Below are 19,472 nucleotides of genomic sequence, written 5' to 3' on the forward strand. Positions count from 1 at the left end.
AAGGACCACTGGTATCTCCTTTAAAGACTGGGAATATACCATTTACACAAAAAATCTGCTGTTTCCAATAGAATGTTTCCAACAGACCACAGCCCATTGCAAACCTACGTTTCCAAATCACAGCAAGAATAAAAATGGGTTATGTATTGCTTTCGTGGTCACTAGACACAGATTCTTCAGAGTTGTAAGTCTAAGGGGAAGCTGCTTCATCTGTTTTTTTGCTGGTTGGCTGTTCAATCAAAAGCAGCCATCCCAACCTACATAGTAGAAGAGCTAAGAGGAGTCCAGTGGGAATCTTAGTTCTTTCAGTACTGGCATTAAATGACTATGCTTCTTCCACTGTGGGAACTTCCTCTGTCCTGCAAGAGAAAATAAAAGATTCAGGAATAAGGAAGGATAAATGGAAATCCTGTGTCCTCCTACCCGCTCTGAGCACTGTAACAAAACCATTCATACATACACATATCCCAGCTGGGACTAGAACTGCACTTCCTTCCAAAACACGGAAGGGAAAATGGTGATGTGTAAAATACAGCCCTTTGAGAAGACTCTGACCTGGTAAAATTCTGCATATATGTGATAAGGGTCACTTAATACTTTTTTTTTTAAATATCTTCATTTTTAAAGGGGAAATACATTGTCTAACTTGGAGAATTAACAATTGGATATGAAGCTTTTCACACTTGCTACCTGAAATCTAGTCCCACTGTAAACTGACAAGATGAGCTGTGAACAATAGCTGCCAACAAGCAAGCCATCCTCTTCCACCCGGCCTGGAGAATCACACATTTCTCACCACTATAGCCACCCATGATCTTAAAGCCTATTATTTCATGTAGCTTTAGGCATCTTACCTAGATGCTTACCTATATGAACCATCTTAAAAATATCACCAAGATTCTATAAAAATTAAATGTTGGAGATCAATAATAGGAGAATCATGCACATGGGAAAGCAAAAAGGCAGCTGACTTACCGAGCGTGGCCCTGCGCTGCCTTTGTGCTTCTTCTCCTGACCTGGGATGACATCTAACGAGCGATAACTGGGGGGTTTATCTTCTGGCCATTCCCGAGACCGGTGCCGCCGCCCACGGTTTGTTGCTGGGAGACGGACTTGCTCTTCTGAGGAGCTCCATGACCCCCGTCGAGAAGGGGGAGAGTAGCTGTGTCGCCTCTGACCCGAGTTATTGCTCCTCCTAGTGTGGTGCTGGTAGTCTCGCCTTCCTGTGGCCTCCTGTCTCCAGCCACGATGGTGGCTGGAGCGCTCCTTGGCCTCCTCCAGATAGAAACTGCTGCTGCTGCTGCTGCTCTTGCCCCTCTCAGCCTGGCGTGGGGATGACACATCCCGTCTGGAGTGCTGGGGCCTGCTATTGTAGCCACCTGTCCTCTGAGGATGGTCCTCTCGCTGCCTGTCCCAGGGGTCCCGACTGTAGCTGGAATGAGAATCCCCACTGGAAGGCAAGGGCCCCCTCCGGTTTTCCCTCCTGTCTCCTGCTGCGGAGTCCCAGGGTCTGGGAGCGCGGGCAGCTCTCTGTGGCCGTGAGGAGTTGCTGCTCCCATGGTTGGAGGAGACGTGATCGGCGAGAGGAGGTGGCATGATCTCGGAGCCCAGGGAGGACAGCAAGCTGGGCTGCACAGCCTGCCGCGGGTGGGAGGGTGGCTGGAGCTGTGACATGTTAAGGTTTTGGATTTCAGACTCCAGATAGTCCAAAACACCCTTGTTTGGGGAAAGCTGAGTTTGTGGCTGCACCAGTGGAAGACTGTTCTGCAGAGACACATCTAAGGGTAAAAGCACAGGATAATGTAGCAAGTCAAGGGGAAACAATAAAGAGAGGTCCCTTCTGCACTAATGATCCTGGCTGAGTCCCTTTTGAGCCTCTCTGCTCCTCCTCCTCACTGCAAGAGCTGCGCGAGTCTCCAGCACCACAACCAGCACATCCAGACCACACCAGGTAAGGTGCAAAGAGTAGTAACTAGTAAGCTGCAGCACGATCTGTGTTTTGGGCAGCACAGAGGTAAGAAATCAAAGTCATCCAGCACACCTGGAAATATAGTTTATGTATTTAGAGAGAGGAACATTTTTTTCCTACAGCATTGATACCAAATTTTATTTTAAAAAAATTAAAGTTCATAGTGTTTCCTCTCATATCTCATTGAGCTGGAAGAAATATCAACCAATACTGCAAAAGAAAAAGAAATTTTTATATATATATGCACACGTACACACACACATGTATGTATAGATATAAGCAGCAAATGGAAAAGTTTATTCACTAGGATACTGGTGCAGCTCTGGAACAGCTACCCAAAGAAGTCATGGAATCTCCATCCTTGCAGGTTTCCAAGACTCGGCTGGACAAAGCCACAGTTAATGTGACTGAGGATGGTGACAGTCCTGCTTTGAGCAAGAGGTAGGACTAGATGACCTACCCAACATCTCTAAAAAACTGACCTGAAATAAATTTAAGGGAAACTTAAGCACAGGAGATGCAAGGACTGTGAAAACACAGGCTAAGAAAATGCCTGAGGAATTTACTTGCCTGTTTTCTGCCAGCATGCAACATGGATTTCCTTGAGAAGACTCAGTGCATTCTGTCTTAAATCATGGTGCCTCAGTCACCAGATCTTCCTAAGGGAAACTGGTGCCCTGGCTAGGAAAAATGGTAACTGTGGAATTAACTAGTGGGCTAAAAAAGTATATACTCAAACATCTTGAATTTAGCATTTAAGATGTTGGCAAACTATTTCTTCAAACAACAGTTAAGACTCATCAGACACAGCGTAAATCTGTGACTTCTGTATAGTGATGAAACGCTAATTTCACATCATGAAAAATATGCTCTATTTATTTGAGAAGTCATTATGTTGAATTCCTCTATTTTCCTTGGGCGATTAAATAATATTACTGGTAATAAGTTATTTTATTTCTTATTTCTCTAGGACTTCAGAGACTCCATCTTCCCTCCTCCATTAAAGTTATAAATAAATACCACTAATACAAGTGATTTTGGGGCAGAACAACTGGCAAATTCTTCCTGGTTCATTAAAGAGTCCTTCATTTTTTGCTGCATGCAGGCTAGATCTGTTGTACAGAAGGCAGTTTGCCCTTAATCATTTGAAGACTAGACATTTGATAAGAACTTAAACAAATTGCACTGCACTTGTCATGTCAGTTTTGGCTATAAGGAGTTGACCGTGACCAGCACAGCAGAACAAAGAGACAATACCCTCCCTCTACCAGATGAAGCGAGATAAGCTGGGTATATTTACCCTGCAGTCGCTGGGGTGTAGCACAGATGTACCTTAGTTAGCGTTGAACTGCTTCACCCAGCACCGAGCCTAGCAAGACGCTTAGGATGGATAGGCTGTATTTACCCACCTAGGAAAGTCTATAGTATGCTGCAGATGTAGCAGAGCTGTCATGCTAGGACATACAGTCATGCTAGAAACATCTTTCTCTCTTTTGTAGTAGAGAGGCTAAAGCCTCACTGCTGAACCTCCCTGAGAAGTTACCTGTTTCTCATCCTGATTTCCCTCTGCAATGATGCCCGTGGTCTCACCTTGTTGCAGTAGAGGGTTCAGCTGGTAAGAGGAAAGTTGTGAGTTCCTGTCGCCACCTCCGTAGAACATGTTGCGTGACATCCAAGGTGCAAGTGCCTGAGCCTGCTTCATGAACCGATGCCGTTCCAGTACTGTAAAAGAAGAAGAAGAAAGCTTACAGCTGCTATCCAGAGAGTGCAGCTTGCACACCACATACCATTTTGCTTGATAGGCCGTAGCCTTTGGATGTGGTCAGATATATAGGAAATTCCCAGAATGAAAAGCTCTCTCCACCCTGTGACAAAGGTAAAACAGGGCACAGGAAATTCCAATACGAAGTTGTACAGCTTCAAAAAAGATACCTAAAACAGAAGAAAAGGATTACTGCCCGACATTCAGGGTACAGATCCAGCAACTGGGAACAAACGGCACTATGATTAAGCACACAGCACATAACCAAATGCAAGACTTCTACCTGCCCTGTCATTATCAGTACAGTTGGGGAAAGGTGGCAAATAATGTTTCATACAGCAAGACATATCACACTGTTTTCTCTCTCTTAAAACTCTTTCAGCTCATCATCGGTTCTTTCCCCTTTTGCCTTTGATTTACAGCTAAATGAGACCTTTTTTTGCCACCTTCATGTAGGCTCTGTCCAGATCATATTTTCCACACCATACTCCATCATTTCCTCTCCGTTCCACAAATAGGGCACTCAGAGATGCACTGTCCAGATGCATGACTGCTAAAATTAAATCCCTTAGGACAGTGTGGTCAAACTGGTGAACAAACTACATTCCCTGTTCTCAACAGCAATGTCCAGTGTGCCAAAAGAGCAAAATCAGTGGGAATTTCTCTCCCTCATTGTTTTTCCACCACTGCTAACTCCAGACCCCTACTCGTGGGGTCAGGCTCCAATTCCACTTCACTTTTTTCAGTCCTTCCATCTCACCTCCTCTACACAGACAACCTCACCATCGCTGTCTTCAAAACCATCGTTCGCTGCCGCTTCTTTTTTGGGAGTACCTAAAAACATCTTACAGAAACTTACTCCTTCTACCACAATCAAAACTTAAGTTTATGAGCAAGTAAATTCTGCAAGCCCCAGACCTTATAAAGCCTGACTCTGCATGGATTGTCTGTCATTACCGAGTGAAGCTTTTCTGCAACAGGCCCAACAAAACAGGGACTGACCATGCCTCTCAACACATCCTTCCCTTTCCCCACAGTTCATGTAGTTCCACTTCATTCTCCACTCCAAACTCCCTCCTCCTCCCCAGCCTGGCTCCAACCAGACTGAACTACAAAGCTGGAAACTTCAGGGGTTTTAATCCTAATACTCTGATTTTTCTTTAAAGCTGTATGGCCTGAGGTAGCAGCTTTTAAGCATTTCATGTCAAACTTGCTTTGTTATTCTTTTTTCCCAAGGGATTTTCCTCCAGTTTAGGTTTCAAACTTAGAGGAAGAGAGAAAGAAGAAAATGAAAAAGGATAAAAAGCAGGGAAAGGCCTTATCTCTTCCTCTCCTGTTCCTCCACTTATCACCTTGAGAATGTTCTAGAACCTGCTTAGTGCACATCCTCGGGTTTTGACCACAGTCTTTGCCTGAGGAGTGAAAGGCCCAGCAGCTGTGGGCATACCTGCTTAGGGTTCCCCTCCACATGTTATGAAGGCAGTCATTAGGACCAAAGTCATCCTGTCCCTGGAATCCTCTGATCTCTCCTTACAGCTGAACAAATGCAGAATTGCCCTTGGACTTCTTTCACTACCTTCATCCTCTCTTCCTTCCTCAGACACTTTGCCTTCCAGTTTGAACCCGATATATATTATCTGGTTCCCCACCTGCAATATGGAAGTAAAATTACAGATCTCTTTTTAAAGTGAACATATTTATCTGAGGAAGGTCAGATTCACCCTAATTCCCAAACTCATACGTGCTGTAAAACTTCAGCAGAATGTCGTGTTGTTCCCTCCACTTACTCCCTGCTGACAAAGCTTGTTCTTCACCTTTAACAGACTTTACAGCTGCTGGGCCAATTATTCAATTATAAAAAAAAATATTTTTCAACCTAGTCAGGCCCAGGTGCAAGTATATCCTCTTTTGCACCAATTCATTAGTGGAAGAAGTCCACAGTAGAAAACGAACAAAGAAGAACAGAGGAAGGTTATATGTACATTTACCCTGGGAGGCTTCTCTCAGAGCTTTCTGTGGGGAATGTAATTGCCTTGCTCCTGGGGCATGTTTAATATTTCTGTACACCAATTCTGAATCTCTCAAACAATGCGCTTCTGTTATTGCTAGGTTCACAATCATGTCAGTTAATGACCTGACTTAAACCACCCAGAATTACCTTGCCTCAACGGCATCTATGACCGTTCAGCAGATCTAGGCTACCCTCTAGTGTCCAATAATTGGGAAGAAATCACCCGTACTCAGCTCGCACTAGAACTCGTGAAGACTTAGTGGAGGATTTCTGCCTTCTCTTCAGCTGTGTGGAACTGTTATTCCTCAGGACTCTTTTTTAAGATGCCCCCTGTATCTACCTTCTTGTGGTTTTTAAGGCCTCCAGTTCATTTCTTGGAGTGCAAAAAAGTAAGTCAGAGGCAGGATGAAGAGAAGGTGTGCTAGAGGAGGGGAGCAAGCACAAGGATCCCTTACAAAGGGGATAAAGAGGGCAGGCAGCTGGGATGGAAATTACAGCCACAGAATCCACAGCCAGTCAAGGAGGCTGGACTCGTCTGTACCTTCCCTCACGAGCAGGGAGAGGTTTTGGAAACCCCGCAAGAATCCCTCCCACCTATCCTCAACGGGAGGCAGGAAAGACAATAGCAGCAGTCTGGAGTGTGCAATCATCTCCTATGGCACAGCAAAACAAGAACTCAGACATATTCTGAATCCCTTTTTTGACGACAACTAGGAAGTCTGGAGGTGCGAGTCTTTCATCTCCATCACCTCTCATTCCCTTCATGGAAACTAATTTTTCTGCCAAATTTCCATAGCCTCCTCAACACCACGCGTTTTACTTGACAGCTTGTAAAGCCCCCAGAAAGTGTTTTGTTTTGTTTTGTGTTTAGCAAATGAGAGGGATGCTCTGTTTGCTCTTTGCAAGGGCTAAGTAAATTAAGCTTGAATCTAAAACTCTCACAGCTTACTAACACCCGAGGTGTCCCAAATACCTTGTTTGCAGGTAAAGGGAAACGAGAAACACAGCTCCTTGCTCATAAATCCTCTCCTTGTAGCACTTGGGGAAGAATCTGGTCATTTTAGTGATAAATAAATGTATTTGTTGCATTTTGTTCCTGTCAGATTGTGTGAGTTGCGAGGGGGCTATTCCACCTTGTGTCACTACTAAGTTTCAGTTACAGGAACACAGAGGTTACATGACCTTAGTAGCCAAAATCAAATGCTGGCCTTATTAAGAGCACAGGGTCTGGCTGCAGAATCTTGATTACTGCTAAAAACTATGCACAACAAAGCTTCTCTTGACCCTCAAAACCTCAGAATGCATTTGCAGGGTTGACCACCAAGACAGACCATCTTTCTGCTTTCTCTCTCCACTTGCTTCCACAAAGAAAAACAAGCAAAAGCTTTTTATTGTAGAAGGAGCAGCTCCGAAAATAACATGAAGATAGAAAATTCCAGTTTTTACATAATTACCTCTCAGAGCAACACACTTGAAGGTTAGGCCAGTTTGGAGGGTAGTACTAAGGCATTCGCTTGCCTTCCTCACATGCACAGGTATGTGAGGCACAGGACAATGAAGCAAGCTCTTGAGCTACTCATACAAGGGAAGTGATCATGCCCTGGATGACATGAGAGATGTTGGTAGCAAGGTGTGAGGGGGGAGGAACGTCTGAGGACACAGAAGAGCAAGGTGGGTTACATGTATCCTAGCTCCCCTCCTCTGAACTCAAATAAACTGGTCATGGAGGTCACATTGGCCAAAGAAATGTCTCAGTCTATCAGCAAGCTCTGAGTCAAGCTTTTGTCTTGACAGAAGCCATGAATGGATGCACATTTGCTTGAACCTCACCTTCCTCATTACAGCAGCACCGGGTTGGGCAGCAGACACATGGGACGTGGCAGCAGCAATACTGGGGGCAGCACTGGCACCAGCATATTCCAATCAGCAGAAGGAGAAGGAGGCCACCGAGAACGATGAGGAGTACTGTGAGCCAGTCTATGGGAAACATGGAGAGAGAAAGAGGATCCTGATGTACCTGGGGATAGTAAGTTACTGAGCACCTCCCCACTGCTTGAGACATCTTGGGGTGGGGAGAAAGAGAACAGGAGGAGATATCTGCCACCCAGACAACAAACCACAGGCACTTACGGAGAACAATCAGCTTCACTTCTTTGTCCGCATCACCTGAGGTATCTCCTGGTGCTTCCACAGTGCAGTAGTACATGCCATGGTCCCACCACATGACCTCACTGATGACAAGGTCTGCCCCTGTGGAAGAGGGACTAAGAGGTCAGTAGGCTATTTGGGACTGACAAGCACTACTTTCAGGCCCTCACCTTCAAACAATCCCACTTGAGTCCATTGAGAACTCCTGCAAACAGCATCAACTGCCAGTCCCTTTTTTCTGTGTGTTGCTGGAAAGCAATGCTACTTCGAAGCGGGACTAGTTCTGTGTGGAGGGAAATAACCAGCATGCTGCTGGGTGATGGATGTTAACAGATACTCATTGCTGCCAACCCTACTGGTTTTGGAACACAGATCAGTGTCCCTGTTAGGCCAGCCACCCCAATAACTCTTCTGGCAGTAGCAGCAGCTATTGCTCCAGGGACAGCAGGAAGCATATAATGCACCTGGACAACTATGCAGTACTTCTTAGAAGAAAGAACTGTTTTCTAGCCTCTGGGCTCCTCAGCTTACTTTTGCACTCTTCAGTAGTGCCTCCAACACCCTCAGGCCAGCTGGGAACAGGGCCCTTCACAACTCTTGTTTCATTGCCACCTCACAGAATACGTAAGCTACAGATGACATTAGCCGTGTTTATGCTTCTCCTCACTTGGCAGGCCCAGATATTGGATAGTTACTGAGTTCCCTCCCTGCGTGGGAGGTCAAGTCACTTACGGTTCTGAATGGTGATCTTTCGTTGCTGGTAGTCGATACCCAGCACAGGCTCCTTCTGCCCATATTTCTGGATGACAATGCGCACCTTTCGCTGGCTGTCGTTGCAGTCGTCAGACGGGTCCTGGCCAAGAGCTAAACCAGCCTGGTATGCTACAAACACACATCATCAAATAAGATGCCAAAAGTTATTTCAAAGGACCGATTTCTATCCCCTTGTGAGCAGCAGAGAAAATCCTGAATGCACGTGTGCATTTGCTTTGGTTTAGTGATACAAAGCATGGCTTCAAACCAGCAAGGACAAGTCACTTTGGAGTACTCAAAAGCAAACAGAGGTAGAGCCACAGGAATGGCAGAGATTTTGAGAATGCAGAAGCTGCAGAGGAGATGCCTCCTGTACTCACAACTGAAAGAACAACAGTAGAAAGAAGCTAATGGTGGTAGGCTGGAGGGCAGTTCCCAGTATGAAGATAAACTGCAAGGAAAGTCTTAAAACTCCCAGGAGTACTGGAACTAAAACAAGTGTGTGTTTATTTACCAAACAAAATCTCCAGACATACATGAACCACTGTATGGATTGTCTCCCTTTCCCTCTTGTATCCCCTTAGATGTTGTGGAGCTCATAAAGACAGAAAAAAATCCATCATCTGATTTCAGCTAAGGATTATGTGAAGAGAGACTCAACAGAATTAATGGAGGGCTTGAGGCAATTTCTGTCCAATACTCTTATGATAGACTCACAATATAAACTGTTTTCCAGGTATTTGGGAGCTGAGATTTGGGGAGACAACCAATACAGTCAGCATTGTCTGTAAAGGGCTTGCAATGAAGAGAGGAGAGGACAAAGCTTGTCAAAGGCTCCTCCATTGCTCATTGCATTTTCTCCAAACTAGACAAGCCCAAAGTCCTTAGCCGATCCTCATAGGACATGCCTTCCAGCCCTGTCACCAGCCTTGTTGCCCTCCTCTGGACACATTCAAAGACCTTCACATCCTTCTTAAATTGTGGGGCCCAGAATTGTACACAGTACTCAAGGGGAGGCTGCATCAATGCTGAAATCACCTCTTTTGACTGGCTGGTTATATTGTGTTTGATGCACCCCAGAATGCAGTTTGCATACCACCTTAAGAACCATCTTAAACACTCCTGAATTAAGGCTGCACACACCAGAATGTCTGCACATGAAGTGCTGCCACCAGTACTAAATGTCATTACTTAGAAGTCTTGCTGCCCTCCAAGATGCATGTGTTTCTTCTACTTCCTAAAATCAGTTACACCTGGTCACAGGTATTGAGCTCCAACCATAGGGTCCCCCACGGAATCATAAAGTCCACTTGTTGCAGGGCCCTTGCTTTCAAACATGCTGAAGCATCAGGTGGGGCTGCCAAGACTGACATGTGTCAAACATGGCTGAGCCTCTCTACCTTCTGAGTTGATGACAAGGAGGACAAATGAGCTGCTCTGGCTGTGATTTCTACAACGTCATATCATAAAGCCTTGACATTGCAAAGGAAATCACAGACATGACCTATTTTTTCTTGGAGTGCAGGGAAATACCACCACCCAACCTGGTTTGTGGGCAGCACGTGGTCAAAAGCCTGGATTCCCCAGTGTGTCTACCTTCCCCTTCCTTTCCATTTTAAAAGAGTTTCCTCGGAGGACAAGCCTGGCACTTACAGACTGAGTAGTAGTCAAAGATGGGGTCCTTGCAGAAGGATTTGAAGCGCCAGGTCACTGCCACGTCCTGCAGCTGTGCTGAGGTGCTGTAGTCACACTTCAGGACAACAGTGGCAAATAAGGTGGTATAACGTTCAACGTCCTGCACTGTCACCAGCAGGGAGAGGCAACCTGCAAACGAGAACACAGAAGGCAGTCAGCCAGCAGGAACAGACATTGCATCACAACTTTCACTCTGCACCAGACCAACAGTTGAGGTACATCTCCCTTGGCCTCTTCTCCCGGGCAACTAGTGATAGGACAAGAGGACACAGCCTCAAGCTTCGCCAGGGGAGGTTCAGGTTGGACATTAGGAAGAATTTCTTCTCAGAAAGGGTCATTAGACATTGGAAGGGGCTGCCCAGGGAGGTGGTGGAGTCACCATCTCTGGAGGTGTTTAAGAAAAGACTGGACATGGCACTTAGTGCCATGGTCTAGTTGACAGGGTGGTGTCAGGGCAACGGTTGGACTCGATGATCCCAGAGGTCTCTTCCAACCTGGTTGATTCTGTGATTCTGTAATTCATTGGGCCCAGAAGCACACAGGATGGGACTGCCTTGCTTGCCACCCTAACCAGAAAAGTTCTGCAGCACCAGCCATTCATATAAACACCAAATGAATTTTATCAAGGTCTCGCTAAAACAGTCATCAGAATGTTACCTAGTGGTGCCCAGGAATAAGACAACTGTTGGGCTGTAGCGTCGTAGTTAAACTTCATCTGTTTATCGCCACTTCAGAACAGCACACATCAATTACCCTTTTTTTATTCCCTTTTTAATGAAGCTATCGTTATGTACGTTTAGAACTCATCCATAACAACCTCCACAGTATTTCCTATCCAAGCCGCTACACCCGCTGAGCAAGGTTTTACAAAGTTTCTCGTAAGCTGTGCTTTATTTTAGCCACACTCCAGAGACACCTCTATCTTATTTAAACTTTGATAATACAGTGAATTGTGCTTGTCATTAACAATAGTGAAGTTATCACCAGTTGCCTTCGATAAGGCAGTACAAACAGTGCGGAGCAAGCGTGGGATGCCCCGTCTGGCATACACTCTGTAGTACAGGGCAGGGGTTGCAGTGCTACACTAGTTGCTTCTTAACCGGGGAGCACAATAGCAGGGAAGGAGAGAAGTAAAGGGGAAGGTTTGGAAGATGCCAACTTGAGAGGGTCACCACGAATCAGCACTTGATTTTTATCACATATTCAAAGACTTTCCCTCTACTCCATGTTTTCAGGATGAGAGCAAGGGAACAAGGGACTATGTAGTAACATCTGGATCACAACTGCAAGCGTCATTCTTTCAGTGTCCTCTTAGGCTGCACCTCCACAGTATGTTCCAGGCAAATATGAGCTCACTCAATTTCCACCTGGTGGAAAACACGCTGCAGAGGTGCAACGCTGCCTCAACAAGTAATTCTGCAGTAGGATAGTGTCAATGTAGTACTTGCTCAGTTTCTGGTTTGAAATGGACTCCTGATGAGCCAACTCAAAGCACAAGCAGAGCAAACTCATTTGCCTTAAACATACCACACAGAGGACCAGGGTACTCCCTGAGTCCAAGGCTTTTCTGAAAAATAAAATACACACACATGCACTTAAACGTAGAAATACCAGCAGCTGTGCAAACTGCTAGCAAAACCAAGGATCTCTAATTTTTACAATACTATAGGCAAGACAAAGTTAAGACTGGTGACAGGTAGTTACAGTGGCTCTTATTACACTGTAGTTCAAGACACCTTGTTTCAGCTTTCACTGTGAAATAGCTGACCCACAGGATCTTCCTGCAGGAAATCACACGAACCCAGTCCAAAATCCAAACTCTCAAGACTTGCAAAACCTTGATCTCGTTGGCAATCAAATGAATTCCCATATGAATTCTGACCTGTCGAGGCTCATGGAAACAGAAGAGATTTTCCATGGGTTTCCTACAGCAGCATCTCTCAGGCAAGAACAAAATCCTCAAAATCACTATGTGCTTTTCACTTACAGAAACCAAAGCTCTTTATGAAAGAGATCCTTTCTCATTACCTGTGTTCTGAAAGATAAGTTCCTTATTTTTTTAAAGAGGTTAAAAAGCTATTGTTCCCACCAGAGGACAGTTGGATGTCTCTTCACATCTGATGTTTCATACTAACCTGCTTCAAGAAAACTGAAAAGTTGTGAAATTAAGGCCGTTTCCTAAACTTGAACTGCATTACTCTACTGCACGCTGCTATTCTTCTGATCCTGGTTGGAAAGAACAAATCTGGACACTGCCAACCTAGTAAGTTACGGCTACGTCAGGCCTATGGCTTCGCATTGAGAGAACACCAACCTTCAGAGCCAGCGAAGCCAAGTTTTAGCTAGACATCATGCAGGAACGTGGCTGACAAGCAAGATAATCAACAAGCATATTTTTTTTGCTTCTTTTCCATATTTTTGTGCTTGTTTTACTGTTTCTCTGTGAAAAACTGAACTTTGGTGTTTAAAGCTAAATCACCAGCAAAGACCCAGGCATCCAAGAAGCAAAATGATCATTGCATTTCCTACAGGAGATCAGAAGCTGTCAGGCAACCTGCAAAGCTTGGTGGAAAGGACTCTCTCTGCTTGCTGAAGGCCGCCTATGGACACGGAGGTGAGCTCCTGTTCTCCGTACAAGCGTGTATCTATCAGGTACGGAAGCACTGCAGCTACACCAGATCCCCGAAGAGGCTGGGGCCGCTGAGCTGGCAGCGAGGGCTGGGGTGGGCGCTTGTGAGCAGCCAAAGGGGAACCCCTCCGTGTTGGTACCCTGCGCTCAGGTCGAAACCAAGGCGGCCGCACACGAGCGAAACTGGAGGCTGCCAGGAAGCAGGCGGCCACTTCCTCCTAGGAGAGCGGCCGGCCGCACCTTGGGGGTAACGAACCTCCCCTCCGCGTGGCTTTTGTACCGAGCTCGGGAGAGCCGCGCTCCTCCGCCCGGAGGGGAAGGAGGGAACATCGCTCGCCCAGGCCTGGCCACCCCTTCCCCTCGCCGCGGGGCCGCCGCTCCCCCCACGCCGCACCACGTTAACCCCGGGCCAAACCCGAGGGCGCCTCCCGGCCCCCCCCCGTGCCACAGGGTTGTCCCGGCGCAGGGAGAGGCCCCAGGAGAGGGCCGGGACCCCGCCGCCGCCCCACTCACCGGCCGGCAGCCAGGCCAGCAGCAGAGCCCACCGGCAGCGCCCGCGCGGGGTCATGGCGCTGCCTCCTCCGCCCGCCCGGGCACGTCGCGCCGGGCCACCCCGCCGCGCCCACAGGCCCTCCCCTTCCCGTGGCACCTGTCCCAGGGCCGGGCGCTGCCGCCGGCTGCGGTCCCCTCCCTCCGCGGCCCCTCGGCGCCCGCCCAGCGGCCAGGTACGCCTCCCTTCCTCCCTCCGCCGCAAAGCCGGGCAAAATACCAGCCGCCAACTTCGGAAACGGCTTTAAAAATGTTTATACATAAAACCCGCGCAGACGGGTGTGTGTGAGGGTACGGACACGGATGCAAACGCGCGTCTCGGCCCCAGCTCCGCCGCGTGGGGAAACGCGCCGTAACCGAGCGGCGCACGGGAGCACTCGGGCCGCCCCGCGGGCAACGCGGAGGCTGGGAGCGGCGGGCGGGCGGCCGAAAGGGACGCGGGCAGCTCGGCTCGCTTTCACAGCGAGCGCACCCTCTTCTTCCCGGTACTTCCCAAACGCTTGAAAACACCGGAGCAAAACGCGGCAAGTTTAGGGAATTCATTTCATTTTCCCGGCGGCCAAAGGAGACATGTTTCAACAAACGCATCCGCCGGCCCCTCTAACTTATGGCGCAGCCGGAGCCGTGCCGTGCCCGCCTCGGCCCCCGCTGTTGCAGCCGGTAGCGGCCGCCGGCAGGTGCCACCGGCCCCCGGTGCCTCACGGGCCGTCCCCGCCCCCCTCGCCACGCCCCGGCAGCCGGCGCATGCGCACGCCGCCCCCTCGGCACTGCAGCTCCGGGGCGCCCTGCGCGCCGCGGGGGCCGTTGCCTGGAAACCGGTCGCGCCGCGATGGAGGGAGCGCCAGGTACGGGGAGATGGGGAGGGTCAGAGCCCGCTCCGGCTCCATATCGCCCCTCGGGGGTGATTTTCCTTTATACTCAAGTTAATAAGTAACTGTGGTGATGCCGCCTGTTTTCTGTTTCTGCTCAATAAAAACCTGGTAACCTTGACTCCCAGGGCAGACTTTAAGAGACTCGAAACTGTTGCTTGCGTGAGTCAGAGCTAGGACATCGAGTCATGCAGAGGACTACTTTAGTTGTAAGGCTGGAAATTAGAGTTAGGTTTTATTTCTCCTAATTTTATAGAAAATATTTTGAATGTGTGCAACATAGCAATAGTGAGGTTCTAAGCAGAGCTCTCCTGTCCACTTCTTTTCTCTCCTGTCCACTTCTTTTCTCTCTCTGACAGGGAAAAAAAGAGACAGTGGGGCTATGATAAAGATGATGTGTCTAGCTCCGGCTTTGTAGCTTTACCCTTGCTGTCTCCGTCTCTGACTAGTAAATATTTTATATACTTAACTGCCGAGAGAATTGATATCTTCTGTTATTCTCCTTGCTCTCAAGTCTTCTAGCTATTGTAAGAGAGAGAGCAATATTCTCTAGTACAAAAAATTTATTCCTTGGGATTTTGGGTTGATTGCCTAGAAATTACTTTTATTACTAATTTTGTAGTAATGCTGACTGGTAATGATACACAGACAGCACTGGATAGCTATGCCTGATTTACACGTGGATATTTTTCTTTGGGTATACAAGCACTAAAAGACTTTAAATTTTTTGGAGTCAGGATTGGAAGCAATAAAGCAAAATGAAGTCCTGGGACAAACTGAGTTCCTTCATGTGGAATAAAGACAAGTAAAGCAATAACACATAAGACAATCTCTCCTGAAGGAAAAAAACAAGTGACTTTTTTTGTTCAAAGCCCACTGCTGGTGAAAGCTTTTCTACAAAAAATTGCACATTTTGGAGTGAACCAAAAAATGAAATCCTGCAGAAGTAGCACAGTATAGAGATGAGTTTTTAATCTCTTGCTTATTACTGGTATTAACAGCACGGCAGTTGTGTTCTGCAGTAATAGTTCCCTGTTTCTACATATCCTGAATTAGTGGACAAAACTGATTATCACTCTTTTCTAGATGTAAAAGCTGAGGTGAGATAGGTGATGTCTTTTAAGCACAGTCACACAGTTAATAGTGGGGCAGAGACAGCTTAAAATAATAACTACTAAATATCTTCAGTTTCTCAATTAAAACTGTAGGCTGCATTTTGATCATTAATTTGATGCATTTTATGCAGTTGAAGTGTCAGTCACGGGATTTATGAAGGCAAGCACTGCATTTATGAAGCTTACACATTTAAACACCTTTTTTTTTCTGGAAAGAGGAAAAATGTACGATGGCAAAATACAGAGAAAGTGGTGTCATCTCAGTGAATTTGTTTATGTGTTACCAAATAAGCACCCATTTGATTTAATTATCCTGTATTTTGAATAAATGAGGCAATTGTCTGAGATGAGAAATCTCTTAATGTCCGAATTTACTGAGAATTTTTGAGAGGCTCCTATATATAAGGATTCTGTGTGGCAGCAAAATTGCCAAGAAACATCTTAGTTTTGAAATAACTGAAAGAATATACCCAAATGAACACATTTCTCCATTCTGAGAAATCGTGGCTTTTGAGAACATAGCTAAGAGAAAGGCAATTTGAAAGAAAATGGAGATTTGCTGAAATTCAAGGCTTATAGCACTAGCCACTGAAACAAAGAAAACCTGAATTCACTCCTGAGTGAGTTCTTAGAAAGCTAAATGGTGGAACTGATGTGGATCTGTATAGTGTTTGAAGTCAGTATCTTGAATTACTAGGACTAGGGAAAAAAAAAATAATACTGTCCTGGTCAGGCATAGTGTATAATTAGGGTTGGTAAAAATGTCTGGTTGCCAACTTGGGTTTTTTTCCCACTTCACACCAGTTTTACTTGCCACTATCTCAGTTTTCAGTATCAAAAGCCTTAATTCTAGCTTATTTAGGAAAACTGCCTCAAAAAAATATACAGGAAAAGAAAATCAGCATTCAGAGAGATACATAGCTTTGTCACAGTGAACCTACACAAAAGTTTTCTGGATCAGTCAACCAGTGAAACCCAGAATCTGCAACCAAAGTAGCTGTGTCCCCCCCTTGAGCCTCCTCAGAGTCTTTAAATTCAGAATTTGTTTTGGCACAGCGCTTAACGCCATTACAGTTATATGCACAGTGAACATTGCAATAGTTTTCTTTAACTAGAACCCAGACATCAACGCAGGTGGAAATGTTCATACCCTCTTTCAGCCTAAAGCATTTTCCAGATAGGAATTAATTTATAATGAAAACGATGATAGTCTTAATTTTTAGAAGATAAATGATTGCTAATTAGTTACAATAATTTGAAATTTTATAGCACTTTTCTCTATGGATATCAAAACACTTTGCTAAGATGGGTAAGTATTATTATCTCATTTTTCACAAGAGAGAACTGAGACAGCCAGAGGTGAAATGGCTGATACAAATTGTACACGTCATTACTGGGTTTGGAAATAGAATTCAGGTCTCTGAACACTCCACTATATATTTATGCAGCCAGTCTGTAACTATTTCTTCAACTTTAGTGATATCAGTTCTGTTACCCCATTAAAACCTCATGAATTTCATTTAAATATATTGGGATATATTGCAATTGTTTTCTTTTGATTTGTTTTCTGAATGTAAAACTTTCTGCATGTCTATTTTCAAGTTTTTCTCAGCACTCCTGAGGGATAAAAGCTCATTTTAATTCTTAAATGAAATTGTGCAGGGAAGTCAGACTCTGGCAGAGACTCAGAATCTTTGGATGAAGATTGAGTAGGGCAGGTTGACTATATAATGACAAGAATGACAGAATCACAGAATCACAGAATCACAGAATGTCAGGGATTGGAAGGGACCTCGAAAGATCATCTAGTCCAATCCCCCTGCCGGGGCAGGATTGCCTAGACCATATCACACAGGAACGCGTCCAGGCGGGTTTTGAATGTCTCCAGAGAAGGAGACTCCACAACCTCTCTGGGCAGCCTGTGCCAGTGTTCAGTCACCCTTACAGTAAAGAAGTTTTTCCTCAAATTTAAGTGGAACCTCCTGTGCTCCAGCTTGCACCCATTGCCCCTTGTCCTGTCAAGGGATGTCACTGAGAAGAGCCTGGCTCCATCCTCTTGACACTTGCCCTTTACATATTTATAAACATTAATGAGGTCACCCCTCAGTCTCCTCTTCTCTAAGCTAAAGAGACCCAGCTCCCTCAGCCTCTCCTCAGAAGGGAGATGTTCCACTCCCTTAATCATCTTCGTGGCTCTGTGCTGGACTCTCTCTAGCAGTTCCCTGTCCTTCTTGAACTGAGGGGCCCAGAACTGGACACAATACTCCAGATGCGGCCTCACCAGACATGTCTACTATTTCTTTGCCCTCACTGTCCTTCTGGTGGATAGCATTATGCTTGGACACTTTGCCTTTTCCGAAATACCTGAAAAGTCTGAAATGCCTCAAAAGATCTTTTCCCAAATGGATTCTGTCCCAAAGCCAGAAACAGAACATGCATTTTTTAGGGACTTTTTCTTGGTATGAAAGTCAGGCTTACACATAAAAAGAGATTCATTTGCATCCTGCCTGTATTTGTCATTCTGAATATTTAGGGTTTTTTATAGTCAACTTCTGAATTTTCTGATTTCTGATAGTATTTTATAGCTGTAGTATTTGTACAAAATTGCTCCAATGTTCATTTTAAGGTGTTTCATTTGGAAATTGAGACCATGTCTGAAATCAGAACAAATTTAGAATAAGAGTAATGCTTGTGCTTTTTTGCTTCTTTCAGAGGTGTTTGTATAAATGATCAATGTGTTTGTTTTTTATATGAAAAAAAAATTGGATCTTTTCCACTCCAGAAGACAATGCTAACTAGTGAAATTGTAGCACTCTGAAAATGATAGTCTGAAAGCTGAAAAATTGCTGGGAGGTGTTAGTTAAGCTGTTTAAAGTTCTTCAAATTGTGTTAATTTTATTAATTCACTCTCCATGAATATAGAATGTTTTGAAGAAAGTTCTTTTTCTTAAAGATTAATCTCTCCTGCTTCTCCATCAAGATATTAGATGGTCTCAGAATGTCTATCTCCTGATATTTTTGTGAAGTCCACCAGAAAGGTGGAGGAATAGCCTTGTTGTCTCGAAAACAAATTTCCCCCCAGTATATTAAGGAGAAGCCCAAAACATGTAAATCTGTCTTCAGCTTCCCCTGTTATGCAATATTTAGTCTTTCTATAGCAATGTACACAGCGCCTGGAGTCCTAAAACCTGAACCAATGAATTCACCCTACAAATTAGGATGTCTTTGAGATATCCATATTTGTTATGTACAGGCAGAACACAGATGTCATCTATGGGAATCTCAAAACATTTGAGAGGAAATGAAAATGGTCTAAATGGCAGATGAAGGAAAAAATACTAAAAGTTCCTGTTCACCACCACCAGGTGAAGAAGACATGCCATCTCTTCCAAGGGAACAGGAGGGAGCCAATGAGAAACCAGGCGAAGGTGCACAGGCAGATCACAGTGGTGTCCGTGAGTATTTCCCACCATTAGATAGTGATTTCAATACTGAACCTACAGTAGCTTCTGGCTTCTCCCACCACTCACCCCTTCCTTACCAGTACGTCTTCATCTTCAGTTGCTGCTCTTGGTGTTGCCAAATTTCATTTTGACTCTGGTCAAAGATGACCCCTTCCAGTGAAGTTCTGGGCTGACCACTGCTGTCTGCAGTTCCCACTGTCCCTCAGCCCACAAAGTCTCTCCCCTGAAAATTTTTGCTGCTGCTGAGACCTGTCTCTGTAGCTAGTACTGCAACAAATTCATTAACTCCAACAGTTTATTTCAGTCAGAGACCTGTATTTCTCTCTTTAACACCTTTTTAATCTTGAAATGCCTGTCCAGTGTCTATTTCAGATGTTCTGCGTGTCATCTAACACACTAGAACTAGGTAGCACGGATAGCAAAATCCACTAGTGAGTCTCCTGTGGAACTTTGGAAGGATTTTTGATGCTTATATTGGCACATTACTTTTGGCATTTATTTGATCTTC

General features: G+C 45.4%; 2 protein-coding genes across 2 annotated transcripts in view; one reads left to right on the forward strand and one right to left on the reverse strand.

The window, feature by feature from the left end:
• Positions 1-317: 317 nt before the first annotated feature.
• ILDR1 (immunoglobulin like domain containing receptor 1) lies at positions 318-13,535 on the reverse strand. Its single transcript, XM_068417490.1, has 8 exons — positions 13,481-13,535; positions 10,297-10,467; positions 8,623-8,772; positions 7,873-7,992; positions 7,573-7,719; positions 3,560-3,691; positions 976-1,778; positions 318-359 (listed from the first exon to the last, which is right to left on the reverse strand). The coding sequence occupies exons 1-8, from the start codon at positions 13,533-13,535 to the stop codon at positions 318-320; spliced, it is 1,620 nt and encodes a 539-aa protein (XP_068273591.1).
• Positions 13,536-14,345: 810 nt separating this feature from the next.
• CFAP44 (cilia and flagella associated protein 44) overlaps positions 14,346-19,472 on the forward strand; it is a 48,348-nt gene continuing 43,221 nt past the window's right edge. Inside the window, exon 1 of the mRNA XM_068417316.1 lies at positions 14,346-14,361. Within this exon, the coding sequence (XP_068273417.1) occupies positions 14,346-14,361 (16 nt within the window). The remainder of the gene's footprint in view (positions 14,362-19,472) is intronic.

The sequence above is a fragment of the Nyctibius grandis genome, chromosome 23 (assembly GCF_013368605.1).
Source record: "Nyctibius grandis isolate bNycGra1 chromosome 23, bNycGra1.pri, whole genome shotgun sequence".
Taxonomy (NCBI): Eukaryota; Metazoa; Chordata; class Aves; order Nyctibiiformes; family Nyctibiidae; genus Nyctibius; species Nyctibius grandis.

Bases quoted from the DNA above. Each gene is read 5' to 3' on its own strand.
- ILDR1 (XM_068417490.1), bottom strand. From the start codon at position 13,535: ATGACCCCGCGCGGGCGCTGCCGGTGGGCTCTGCTGCTGGCCTGGCTG. The intron at 7,993-8,622 runs GTAAGTGACTTG...CCTCTTCCACAG, and splicing joins AAAGATCACCATTCAGAACC to GGGCAGACCTTGTCATCAGT. The intron at 7,720-7,872 runs GTAAGTGCCTGT...TGTTTCCCATAG, and splicing joins AGTGAAGCTGATTGTTCTCC to ACTGGCTCACAGTACTCCTC.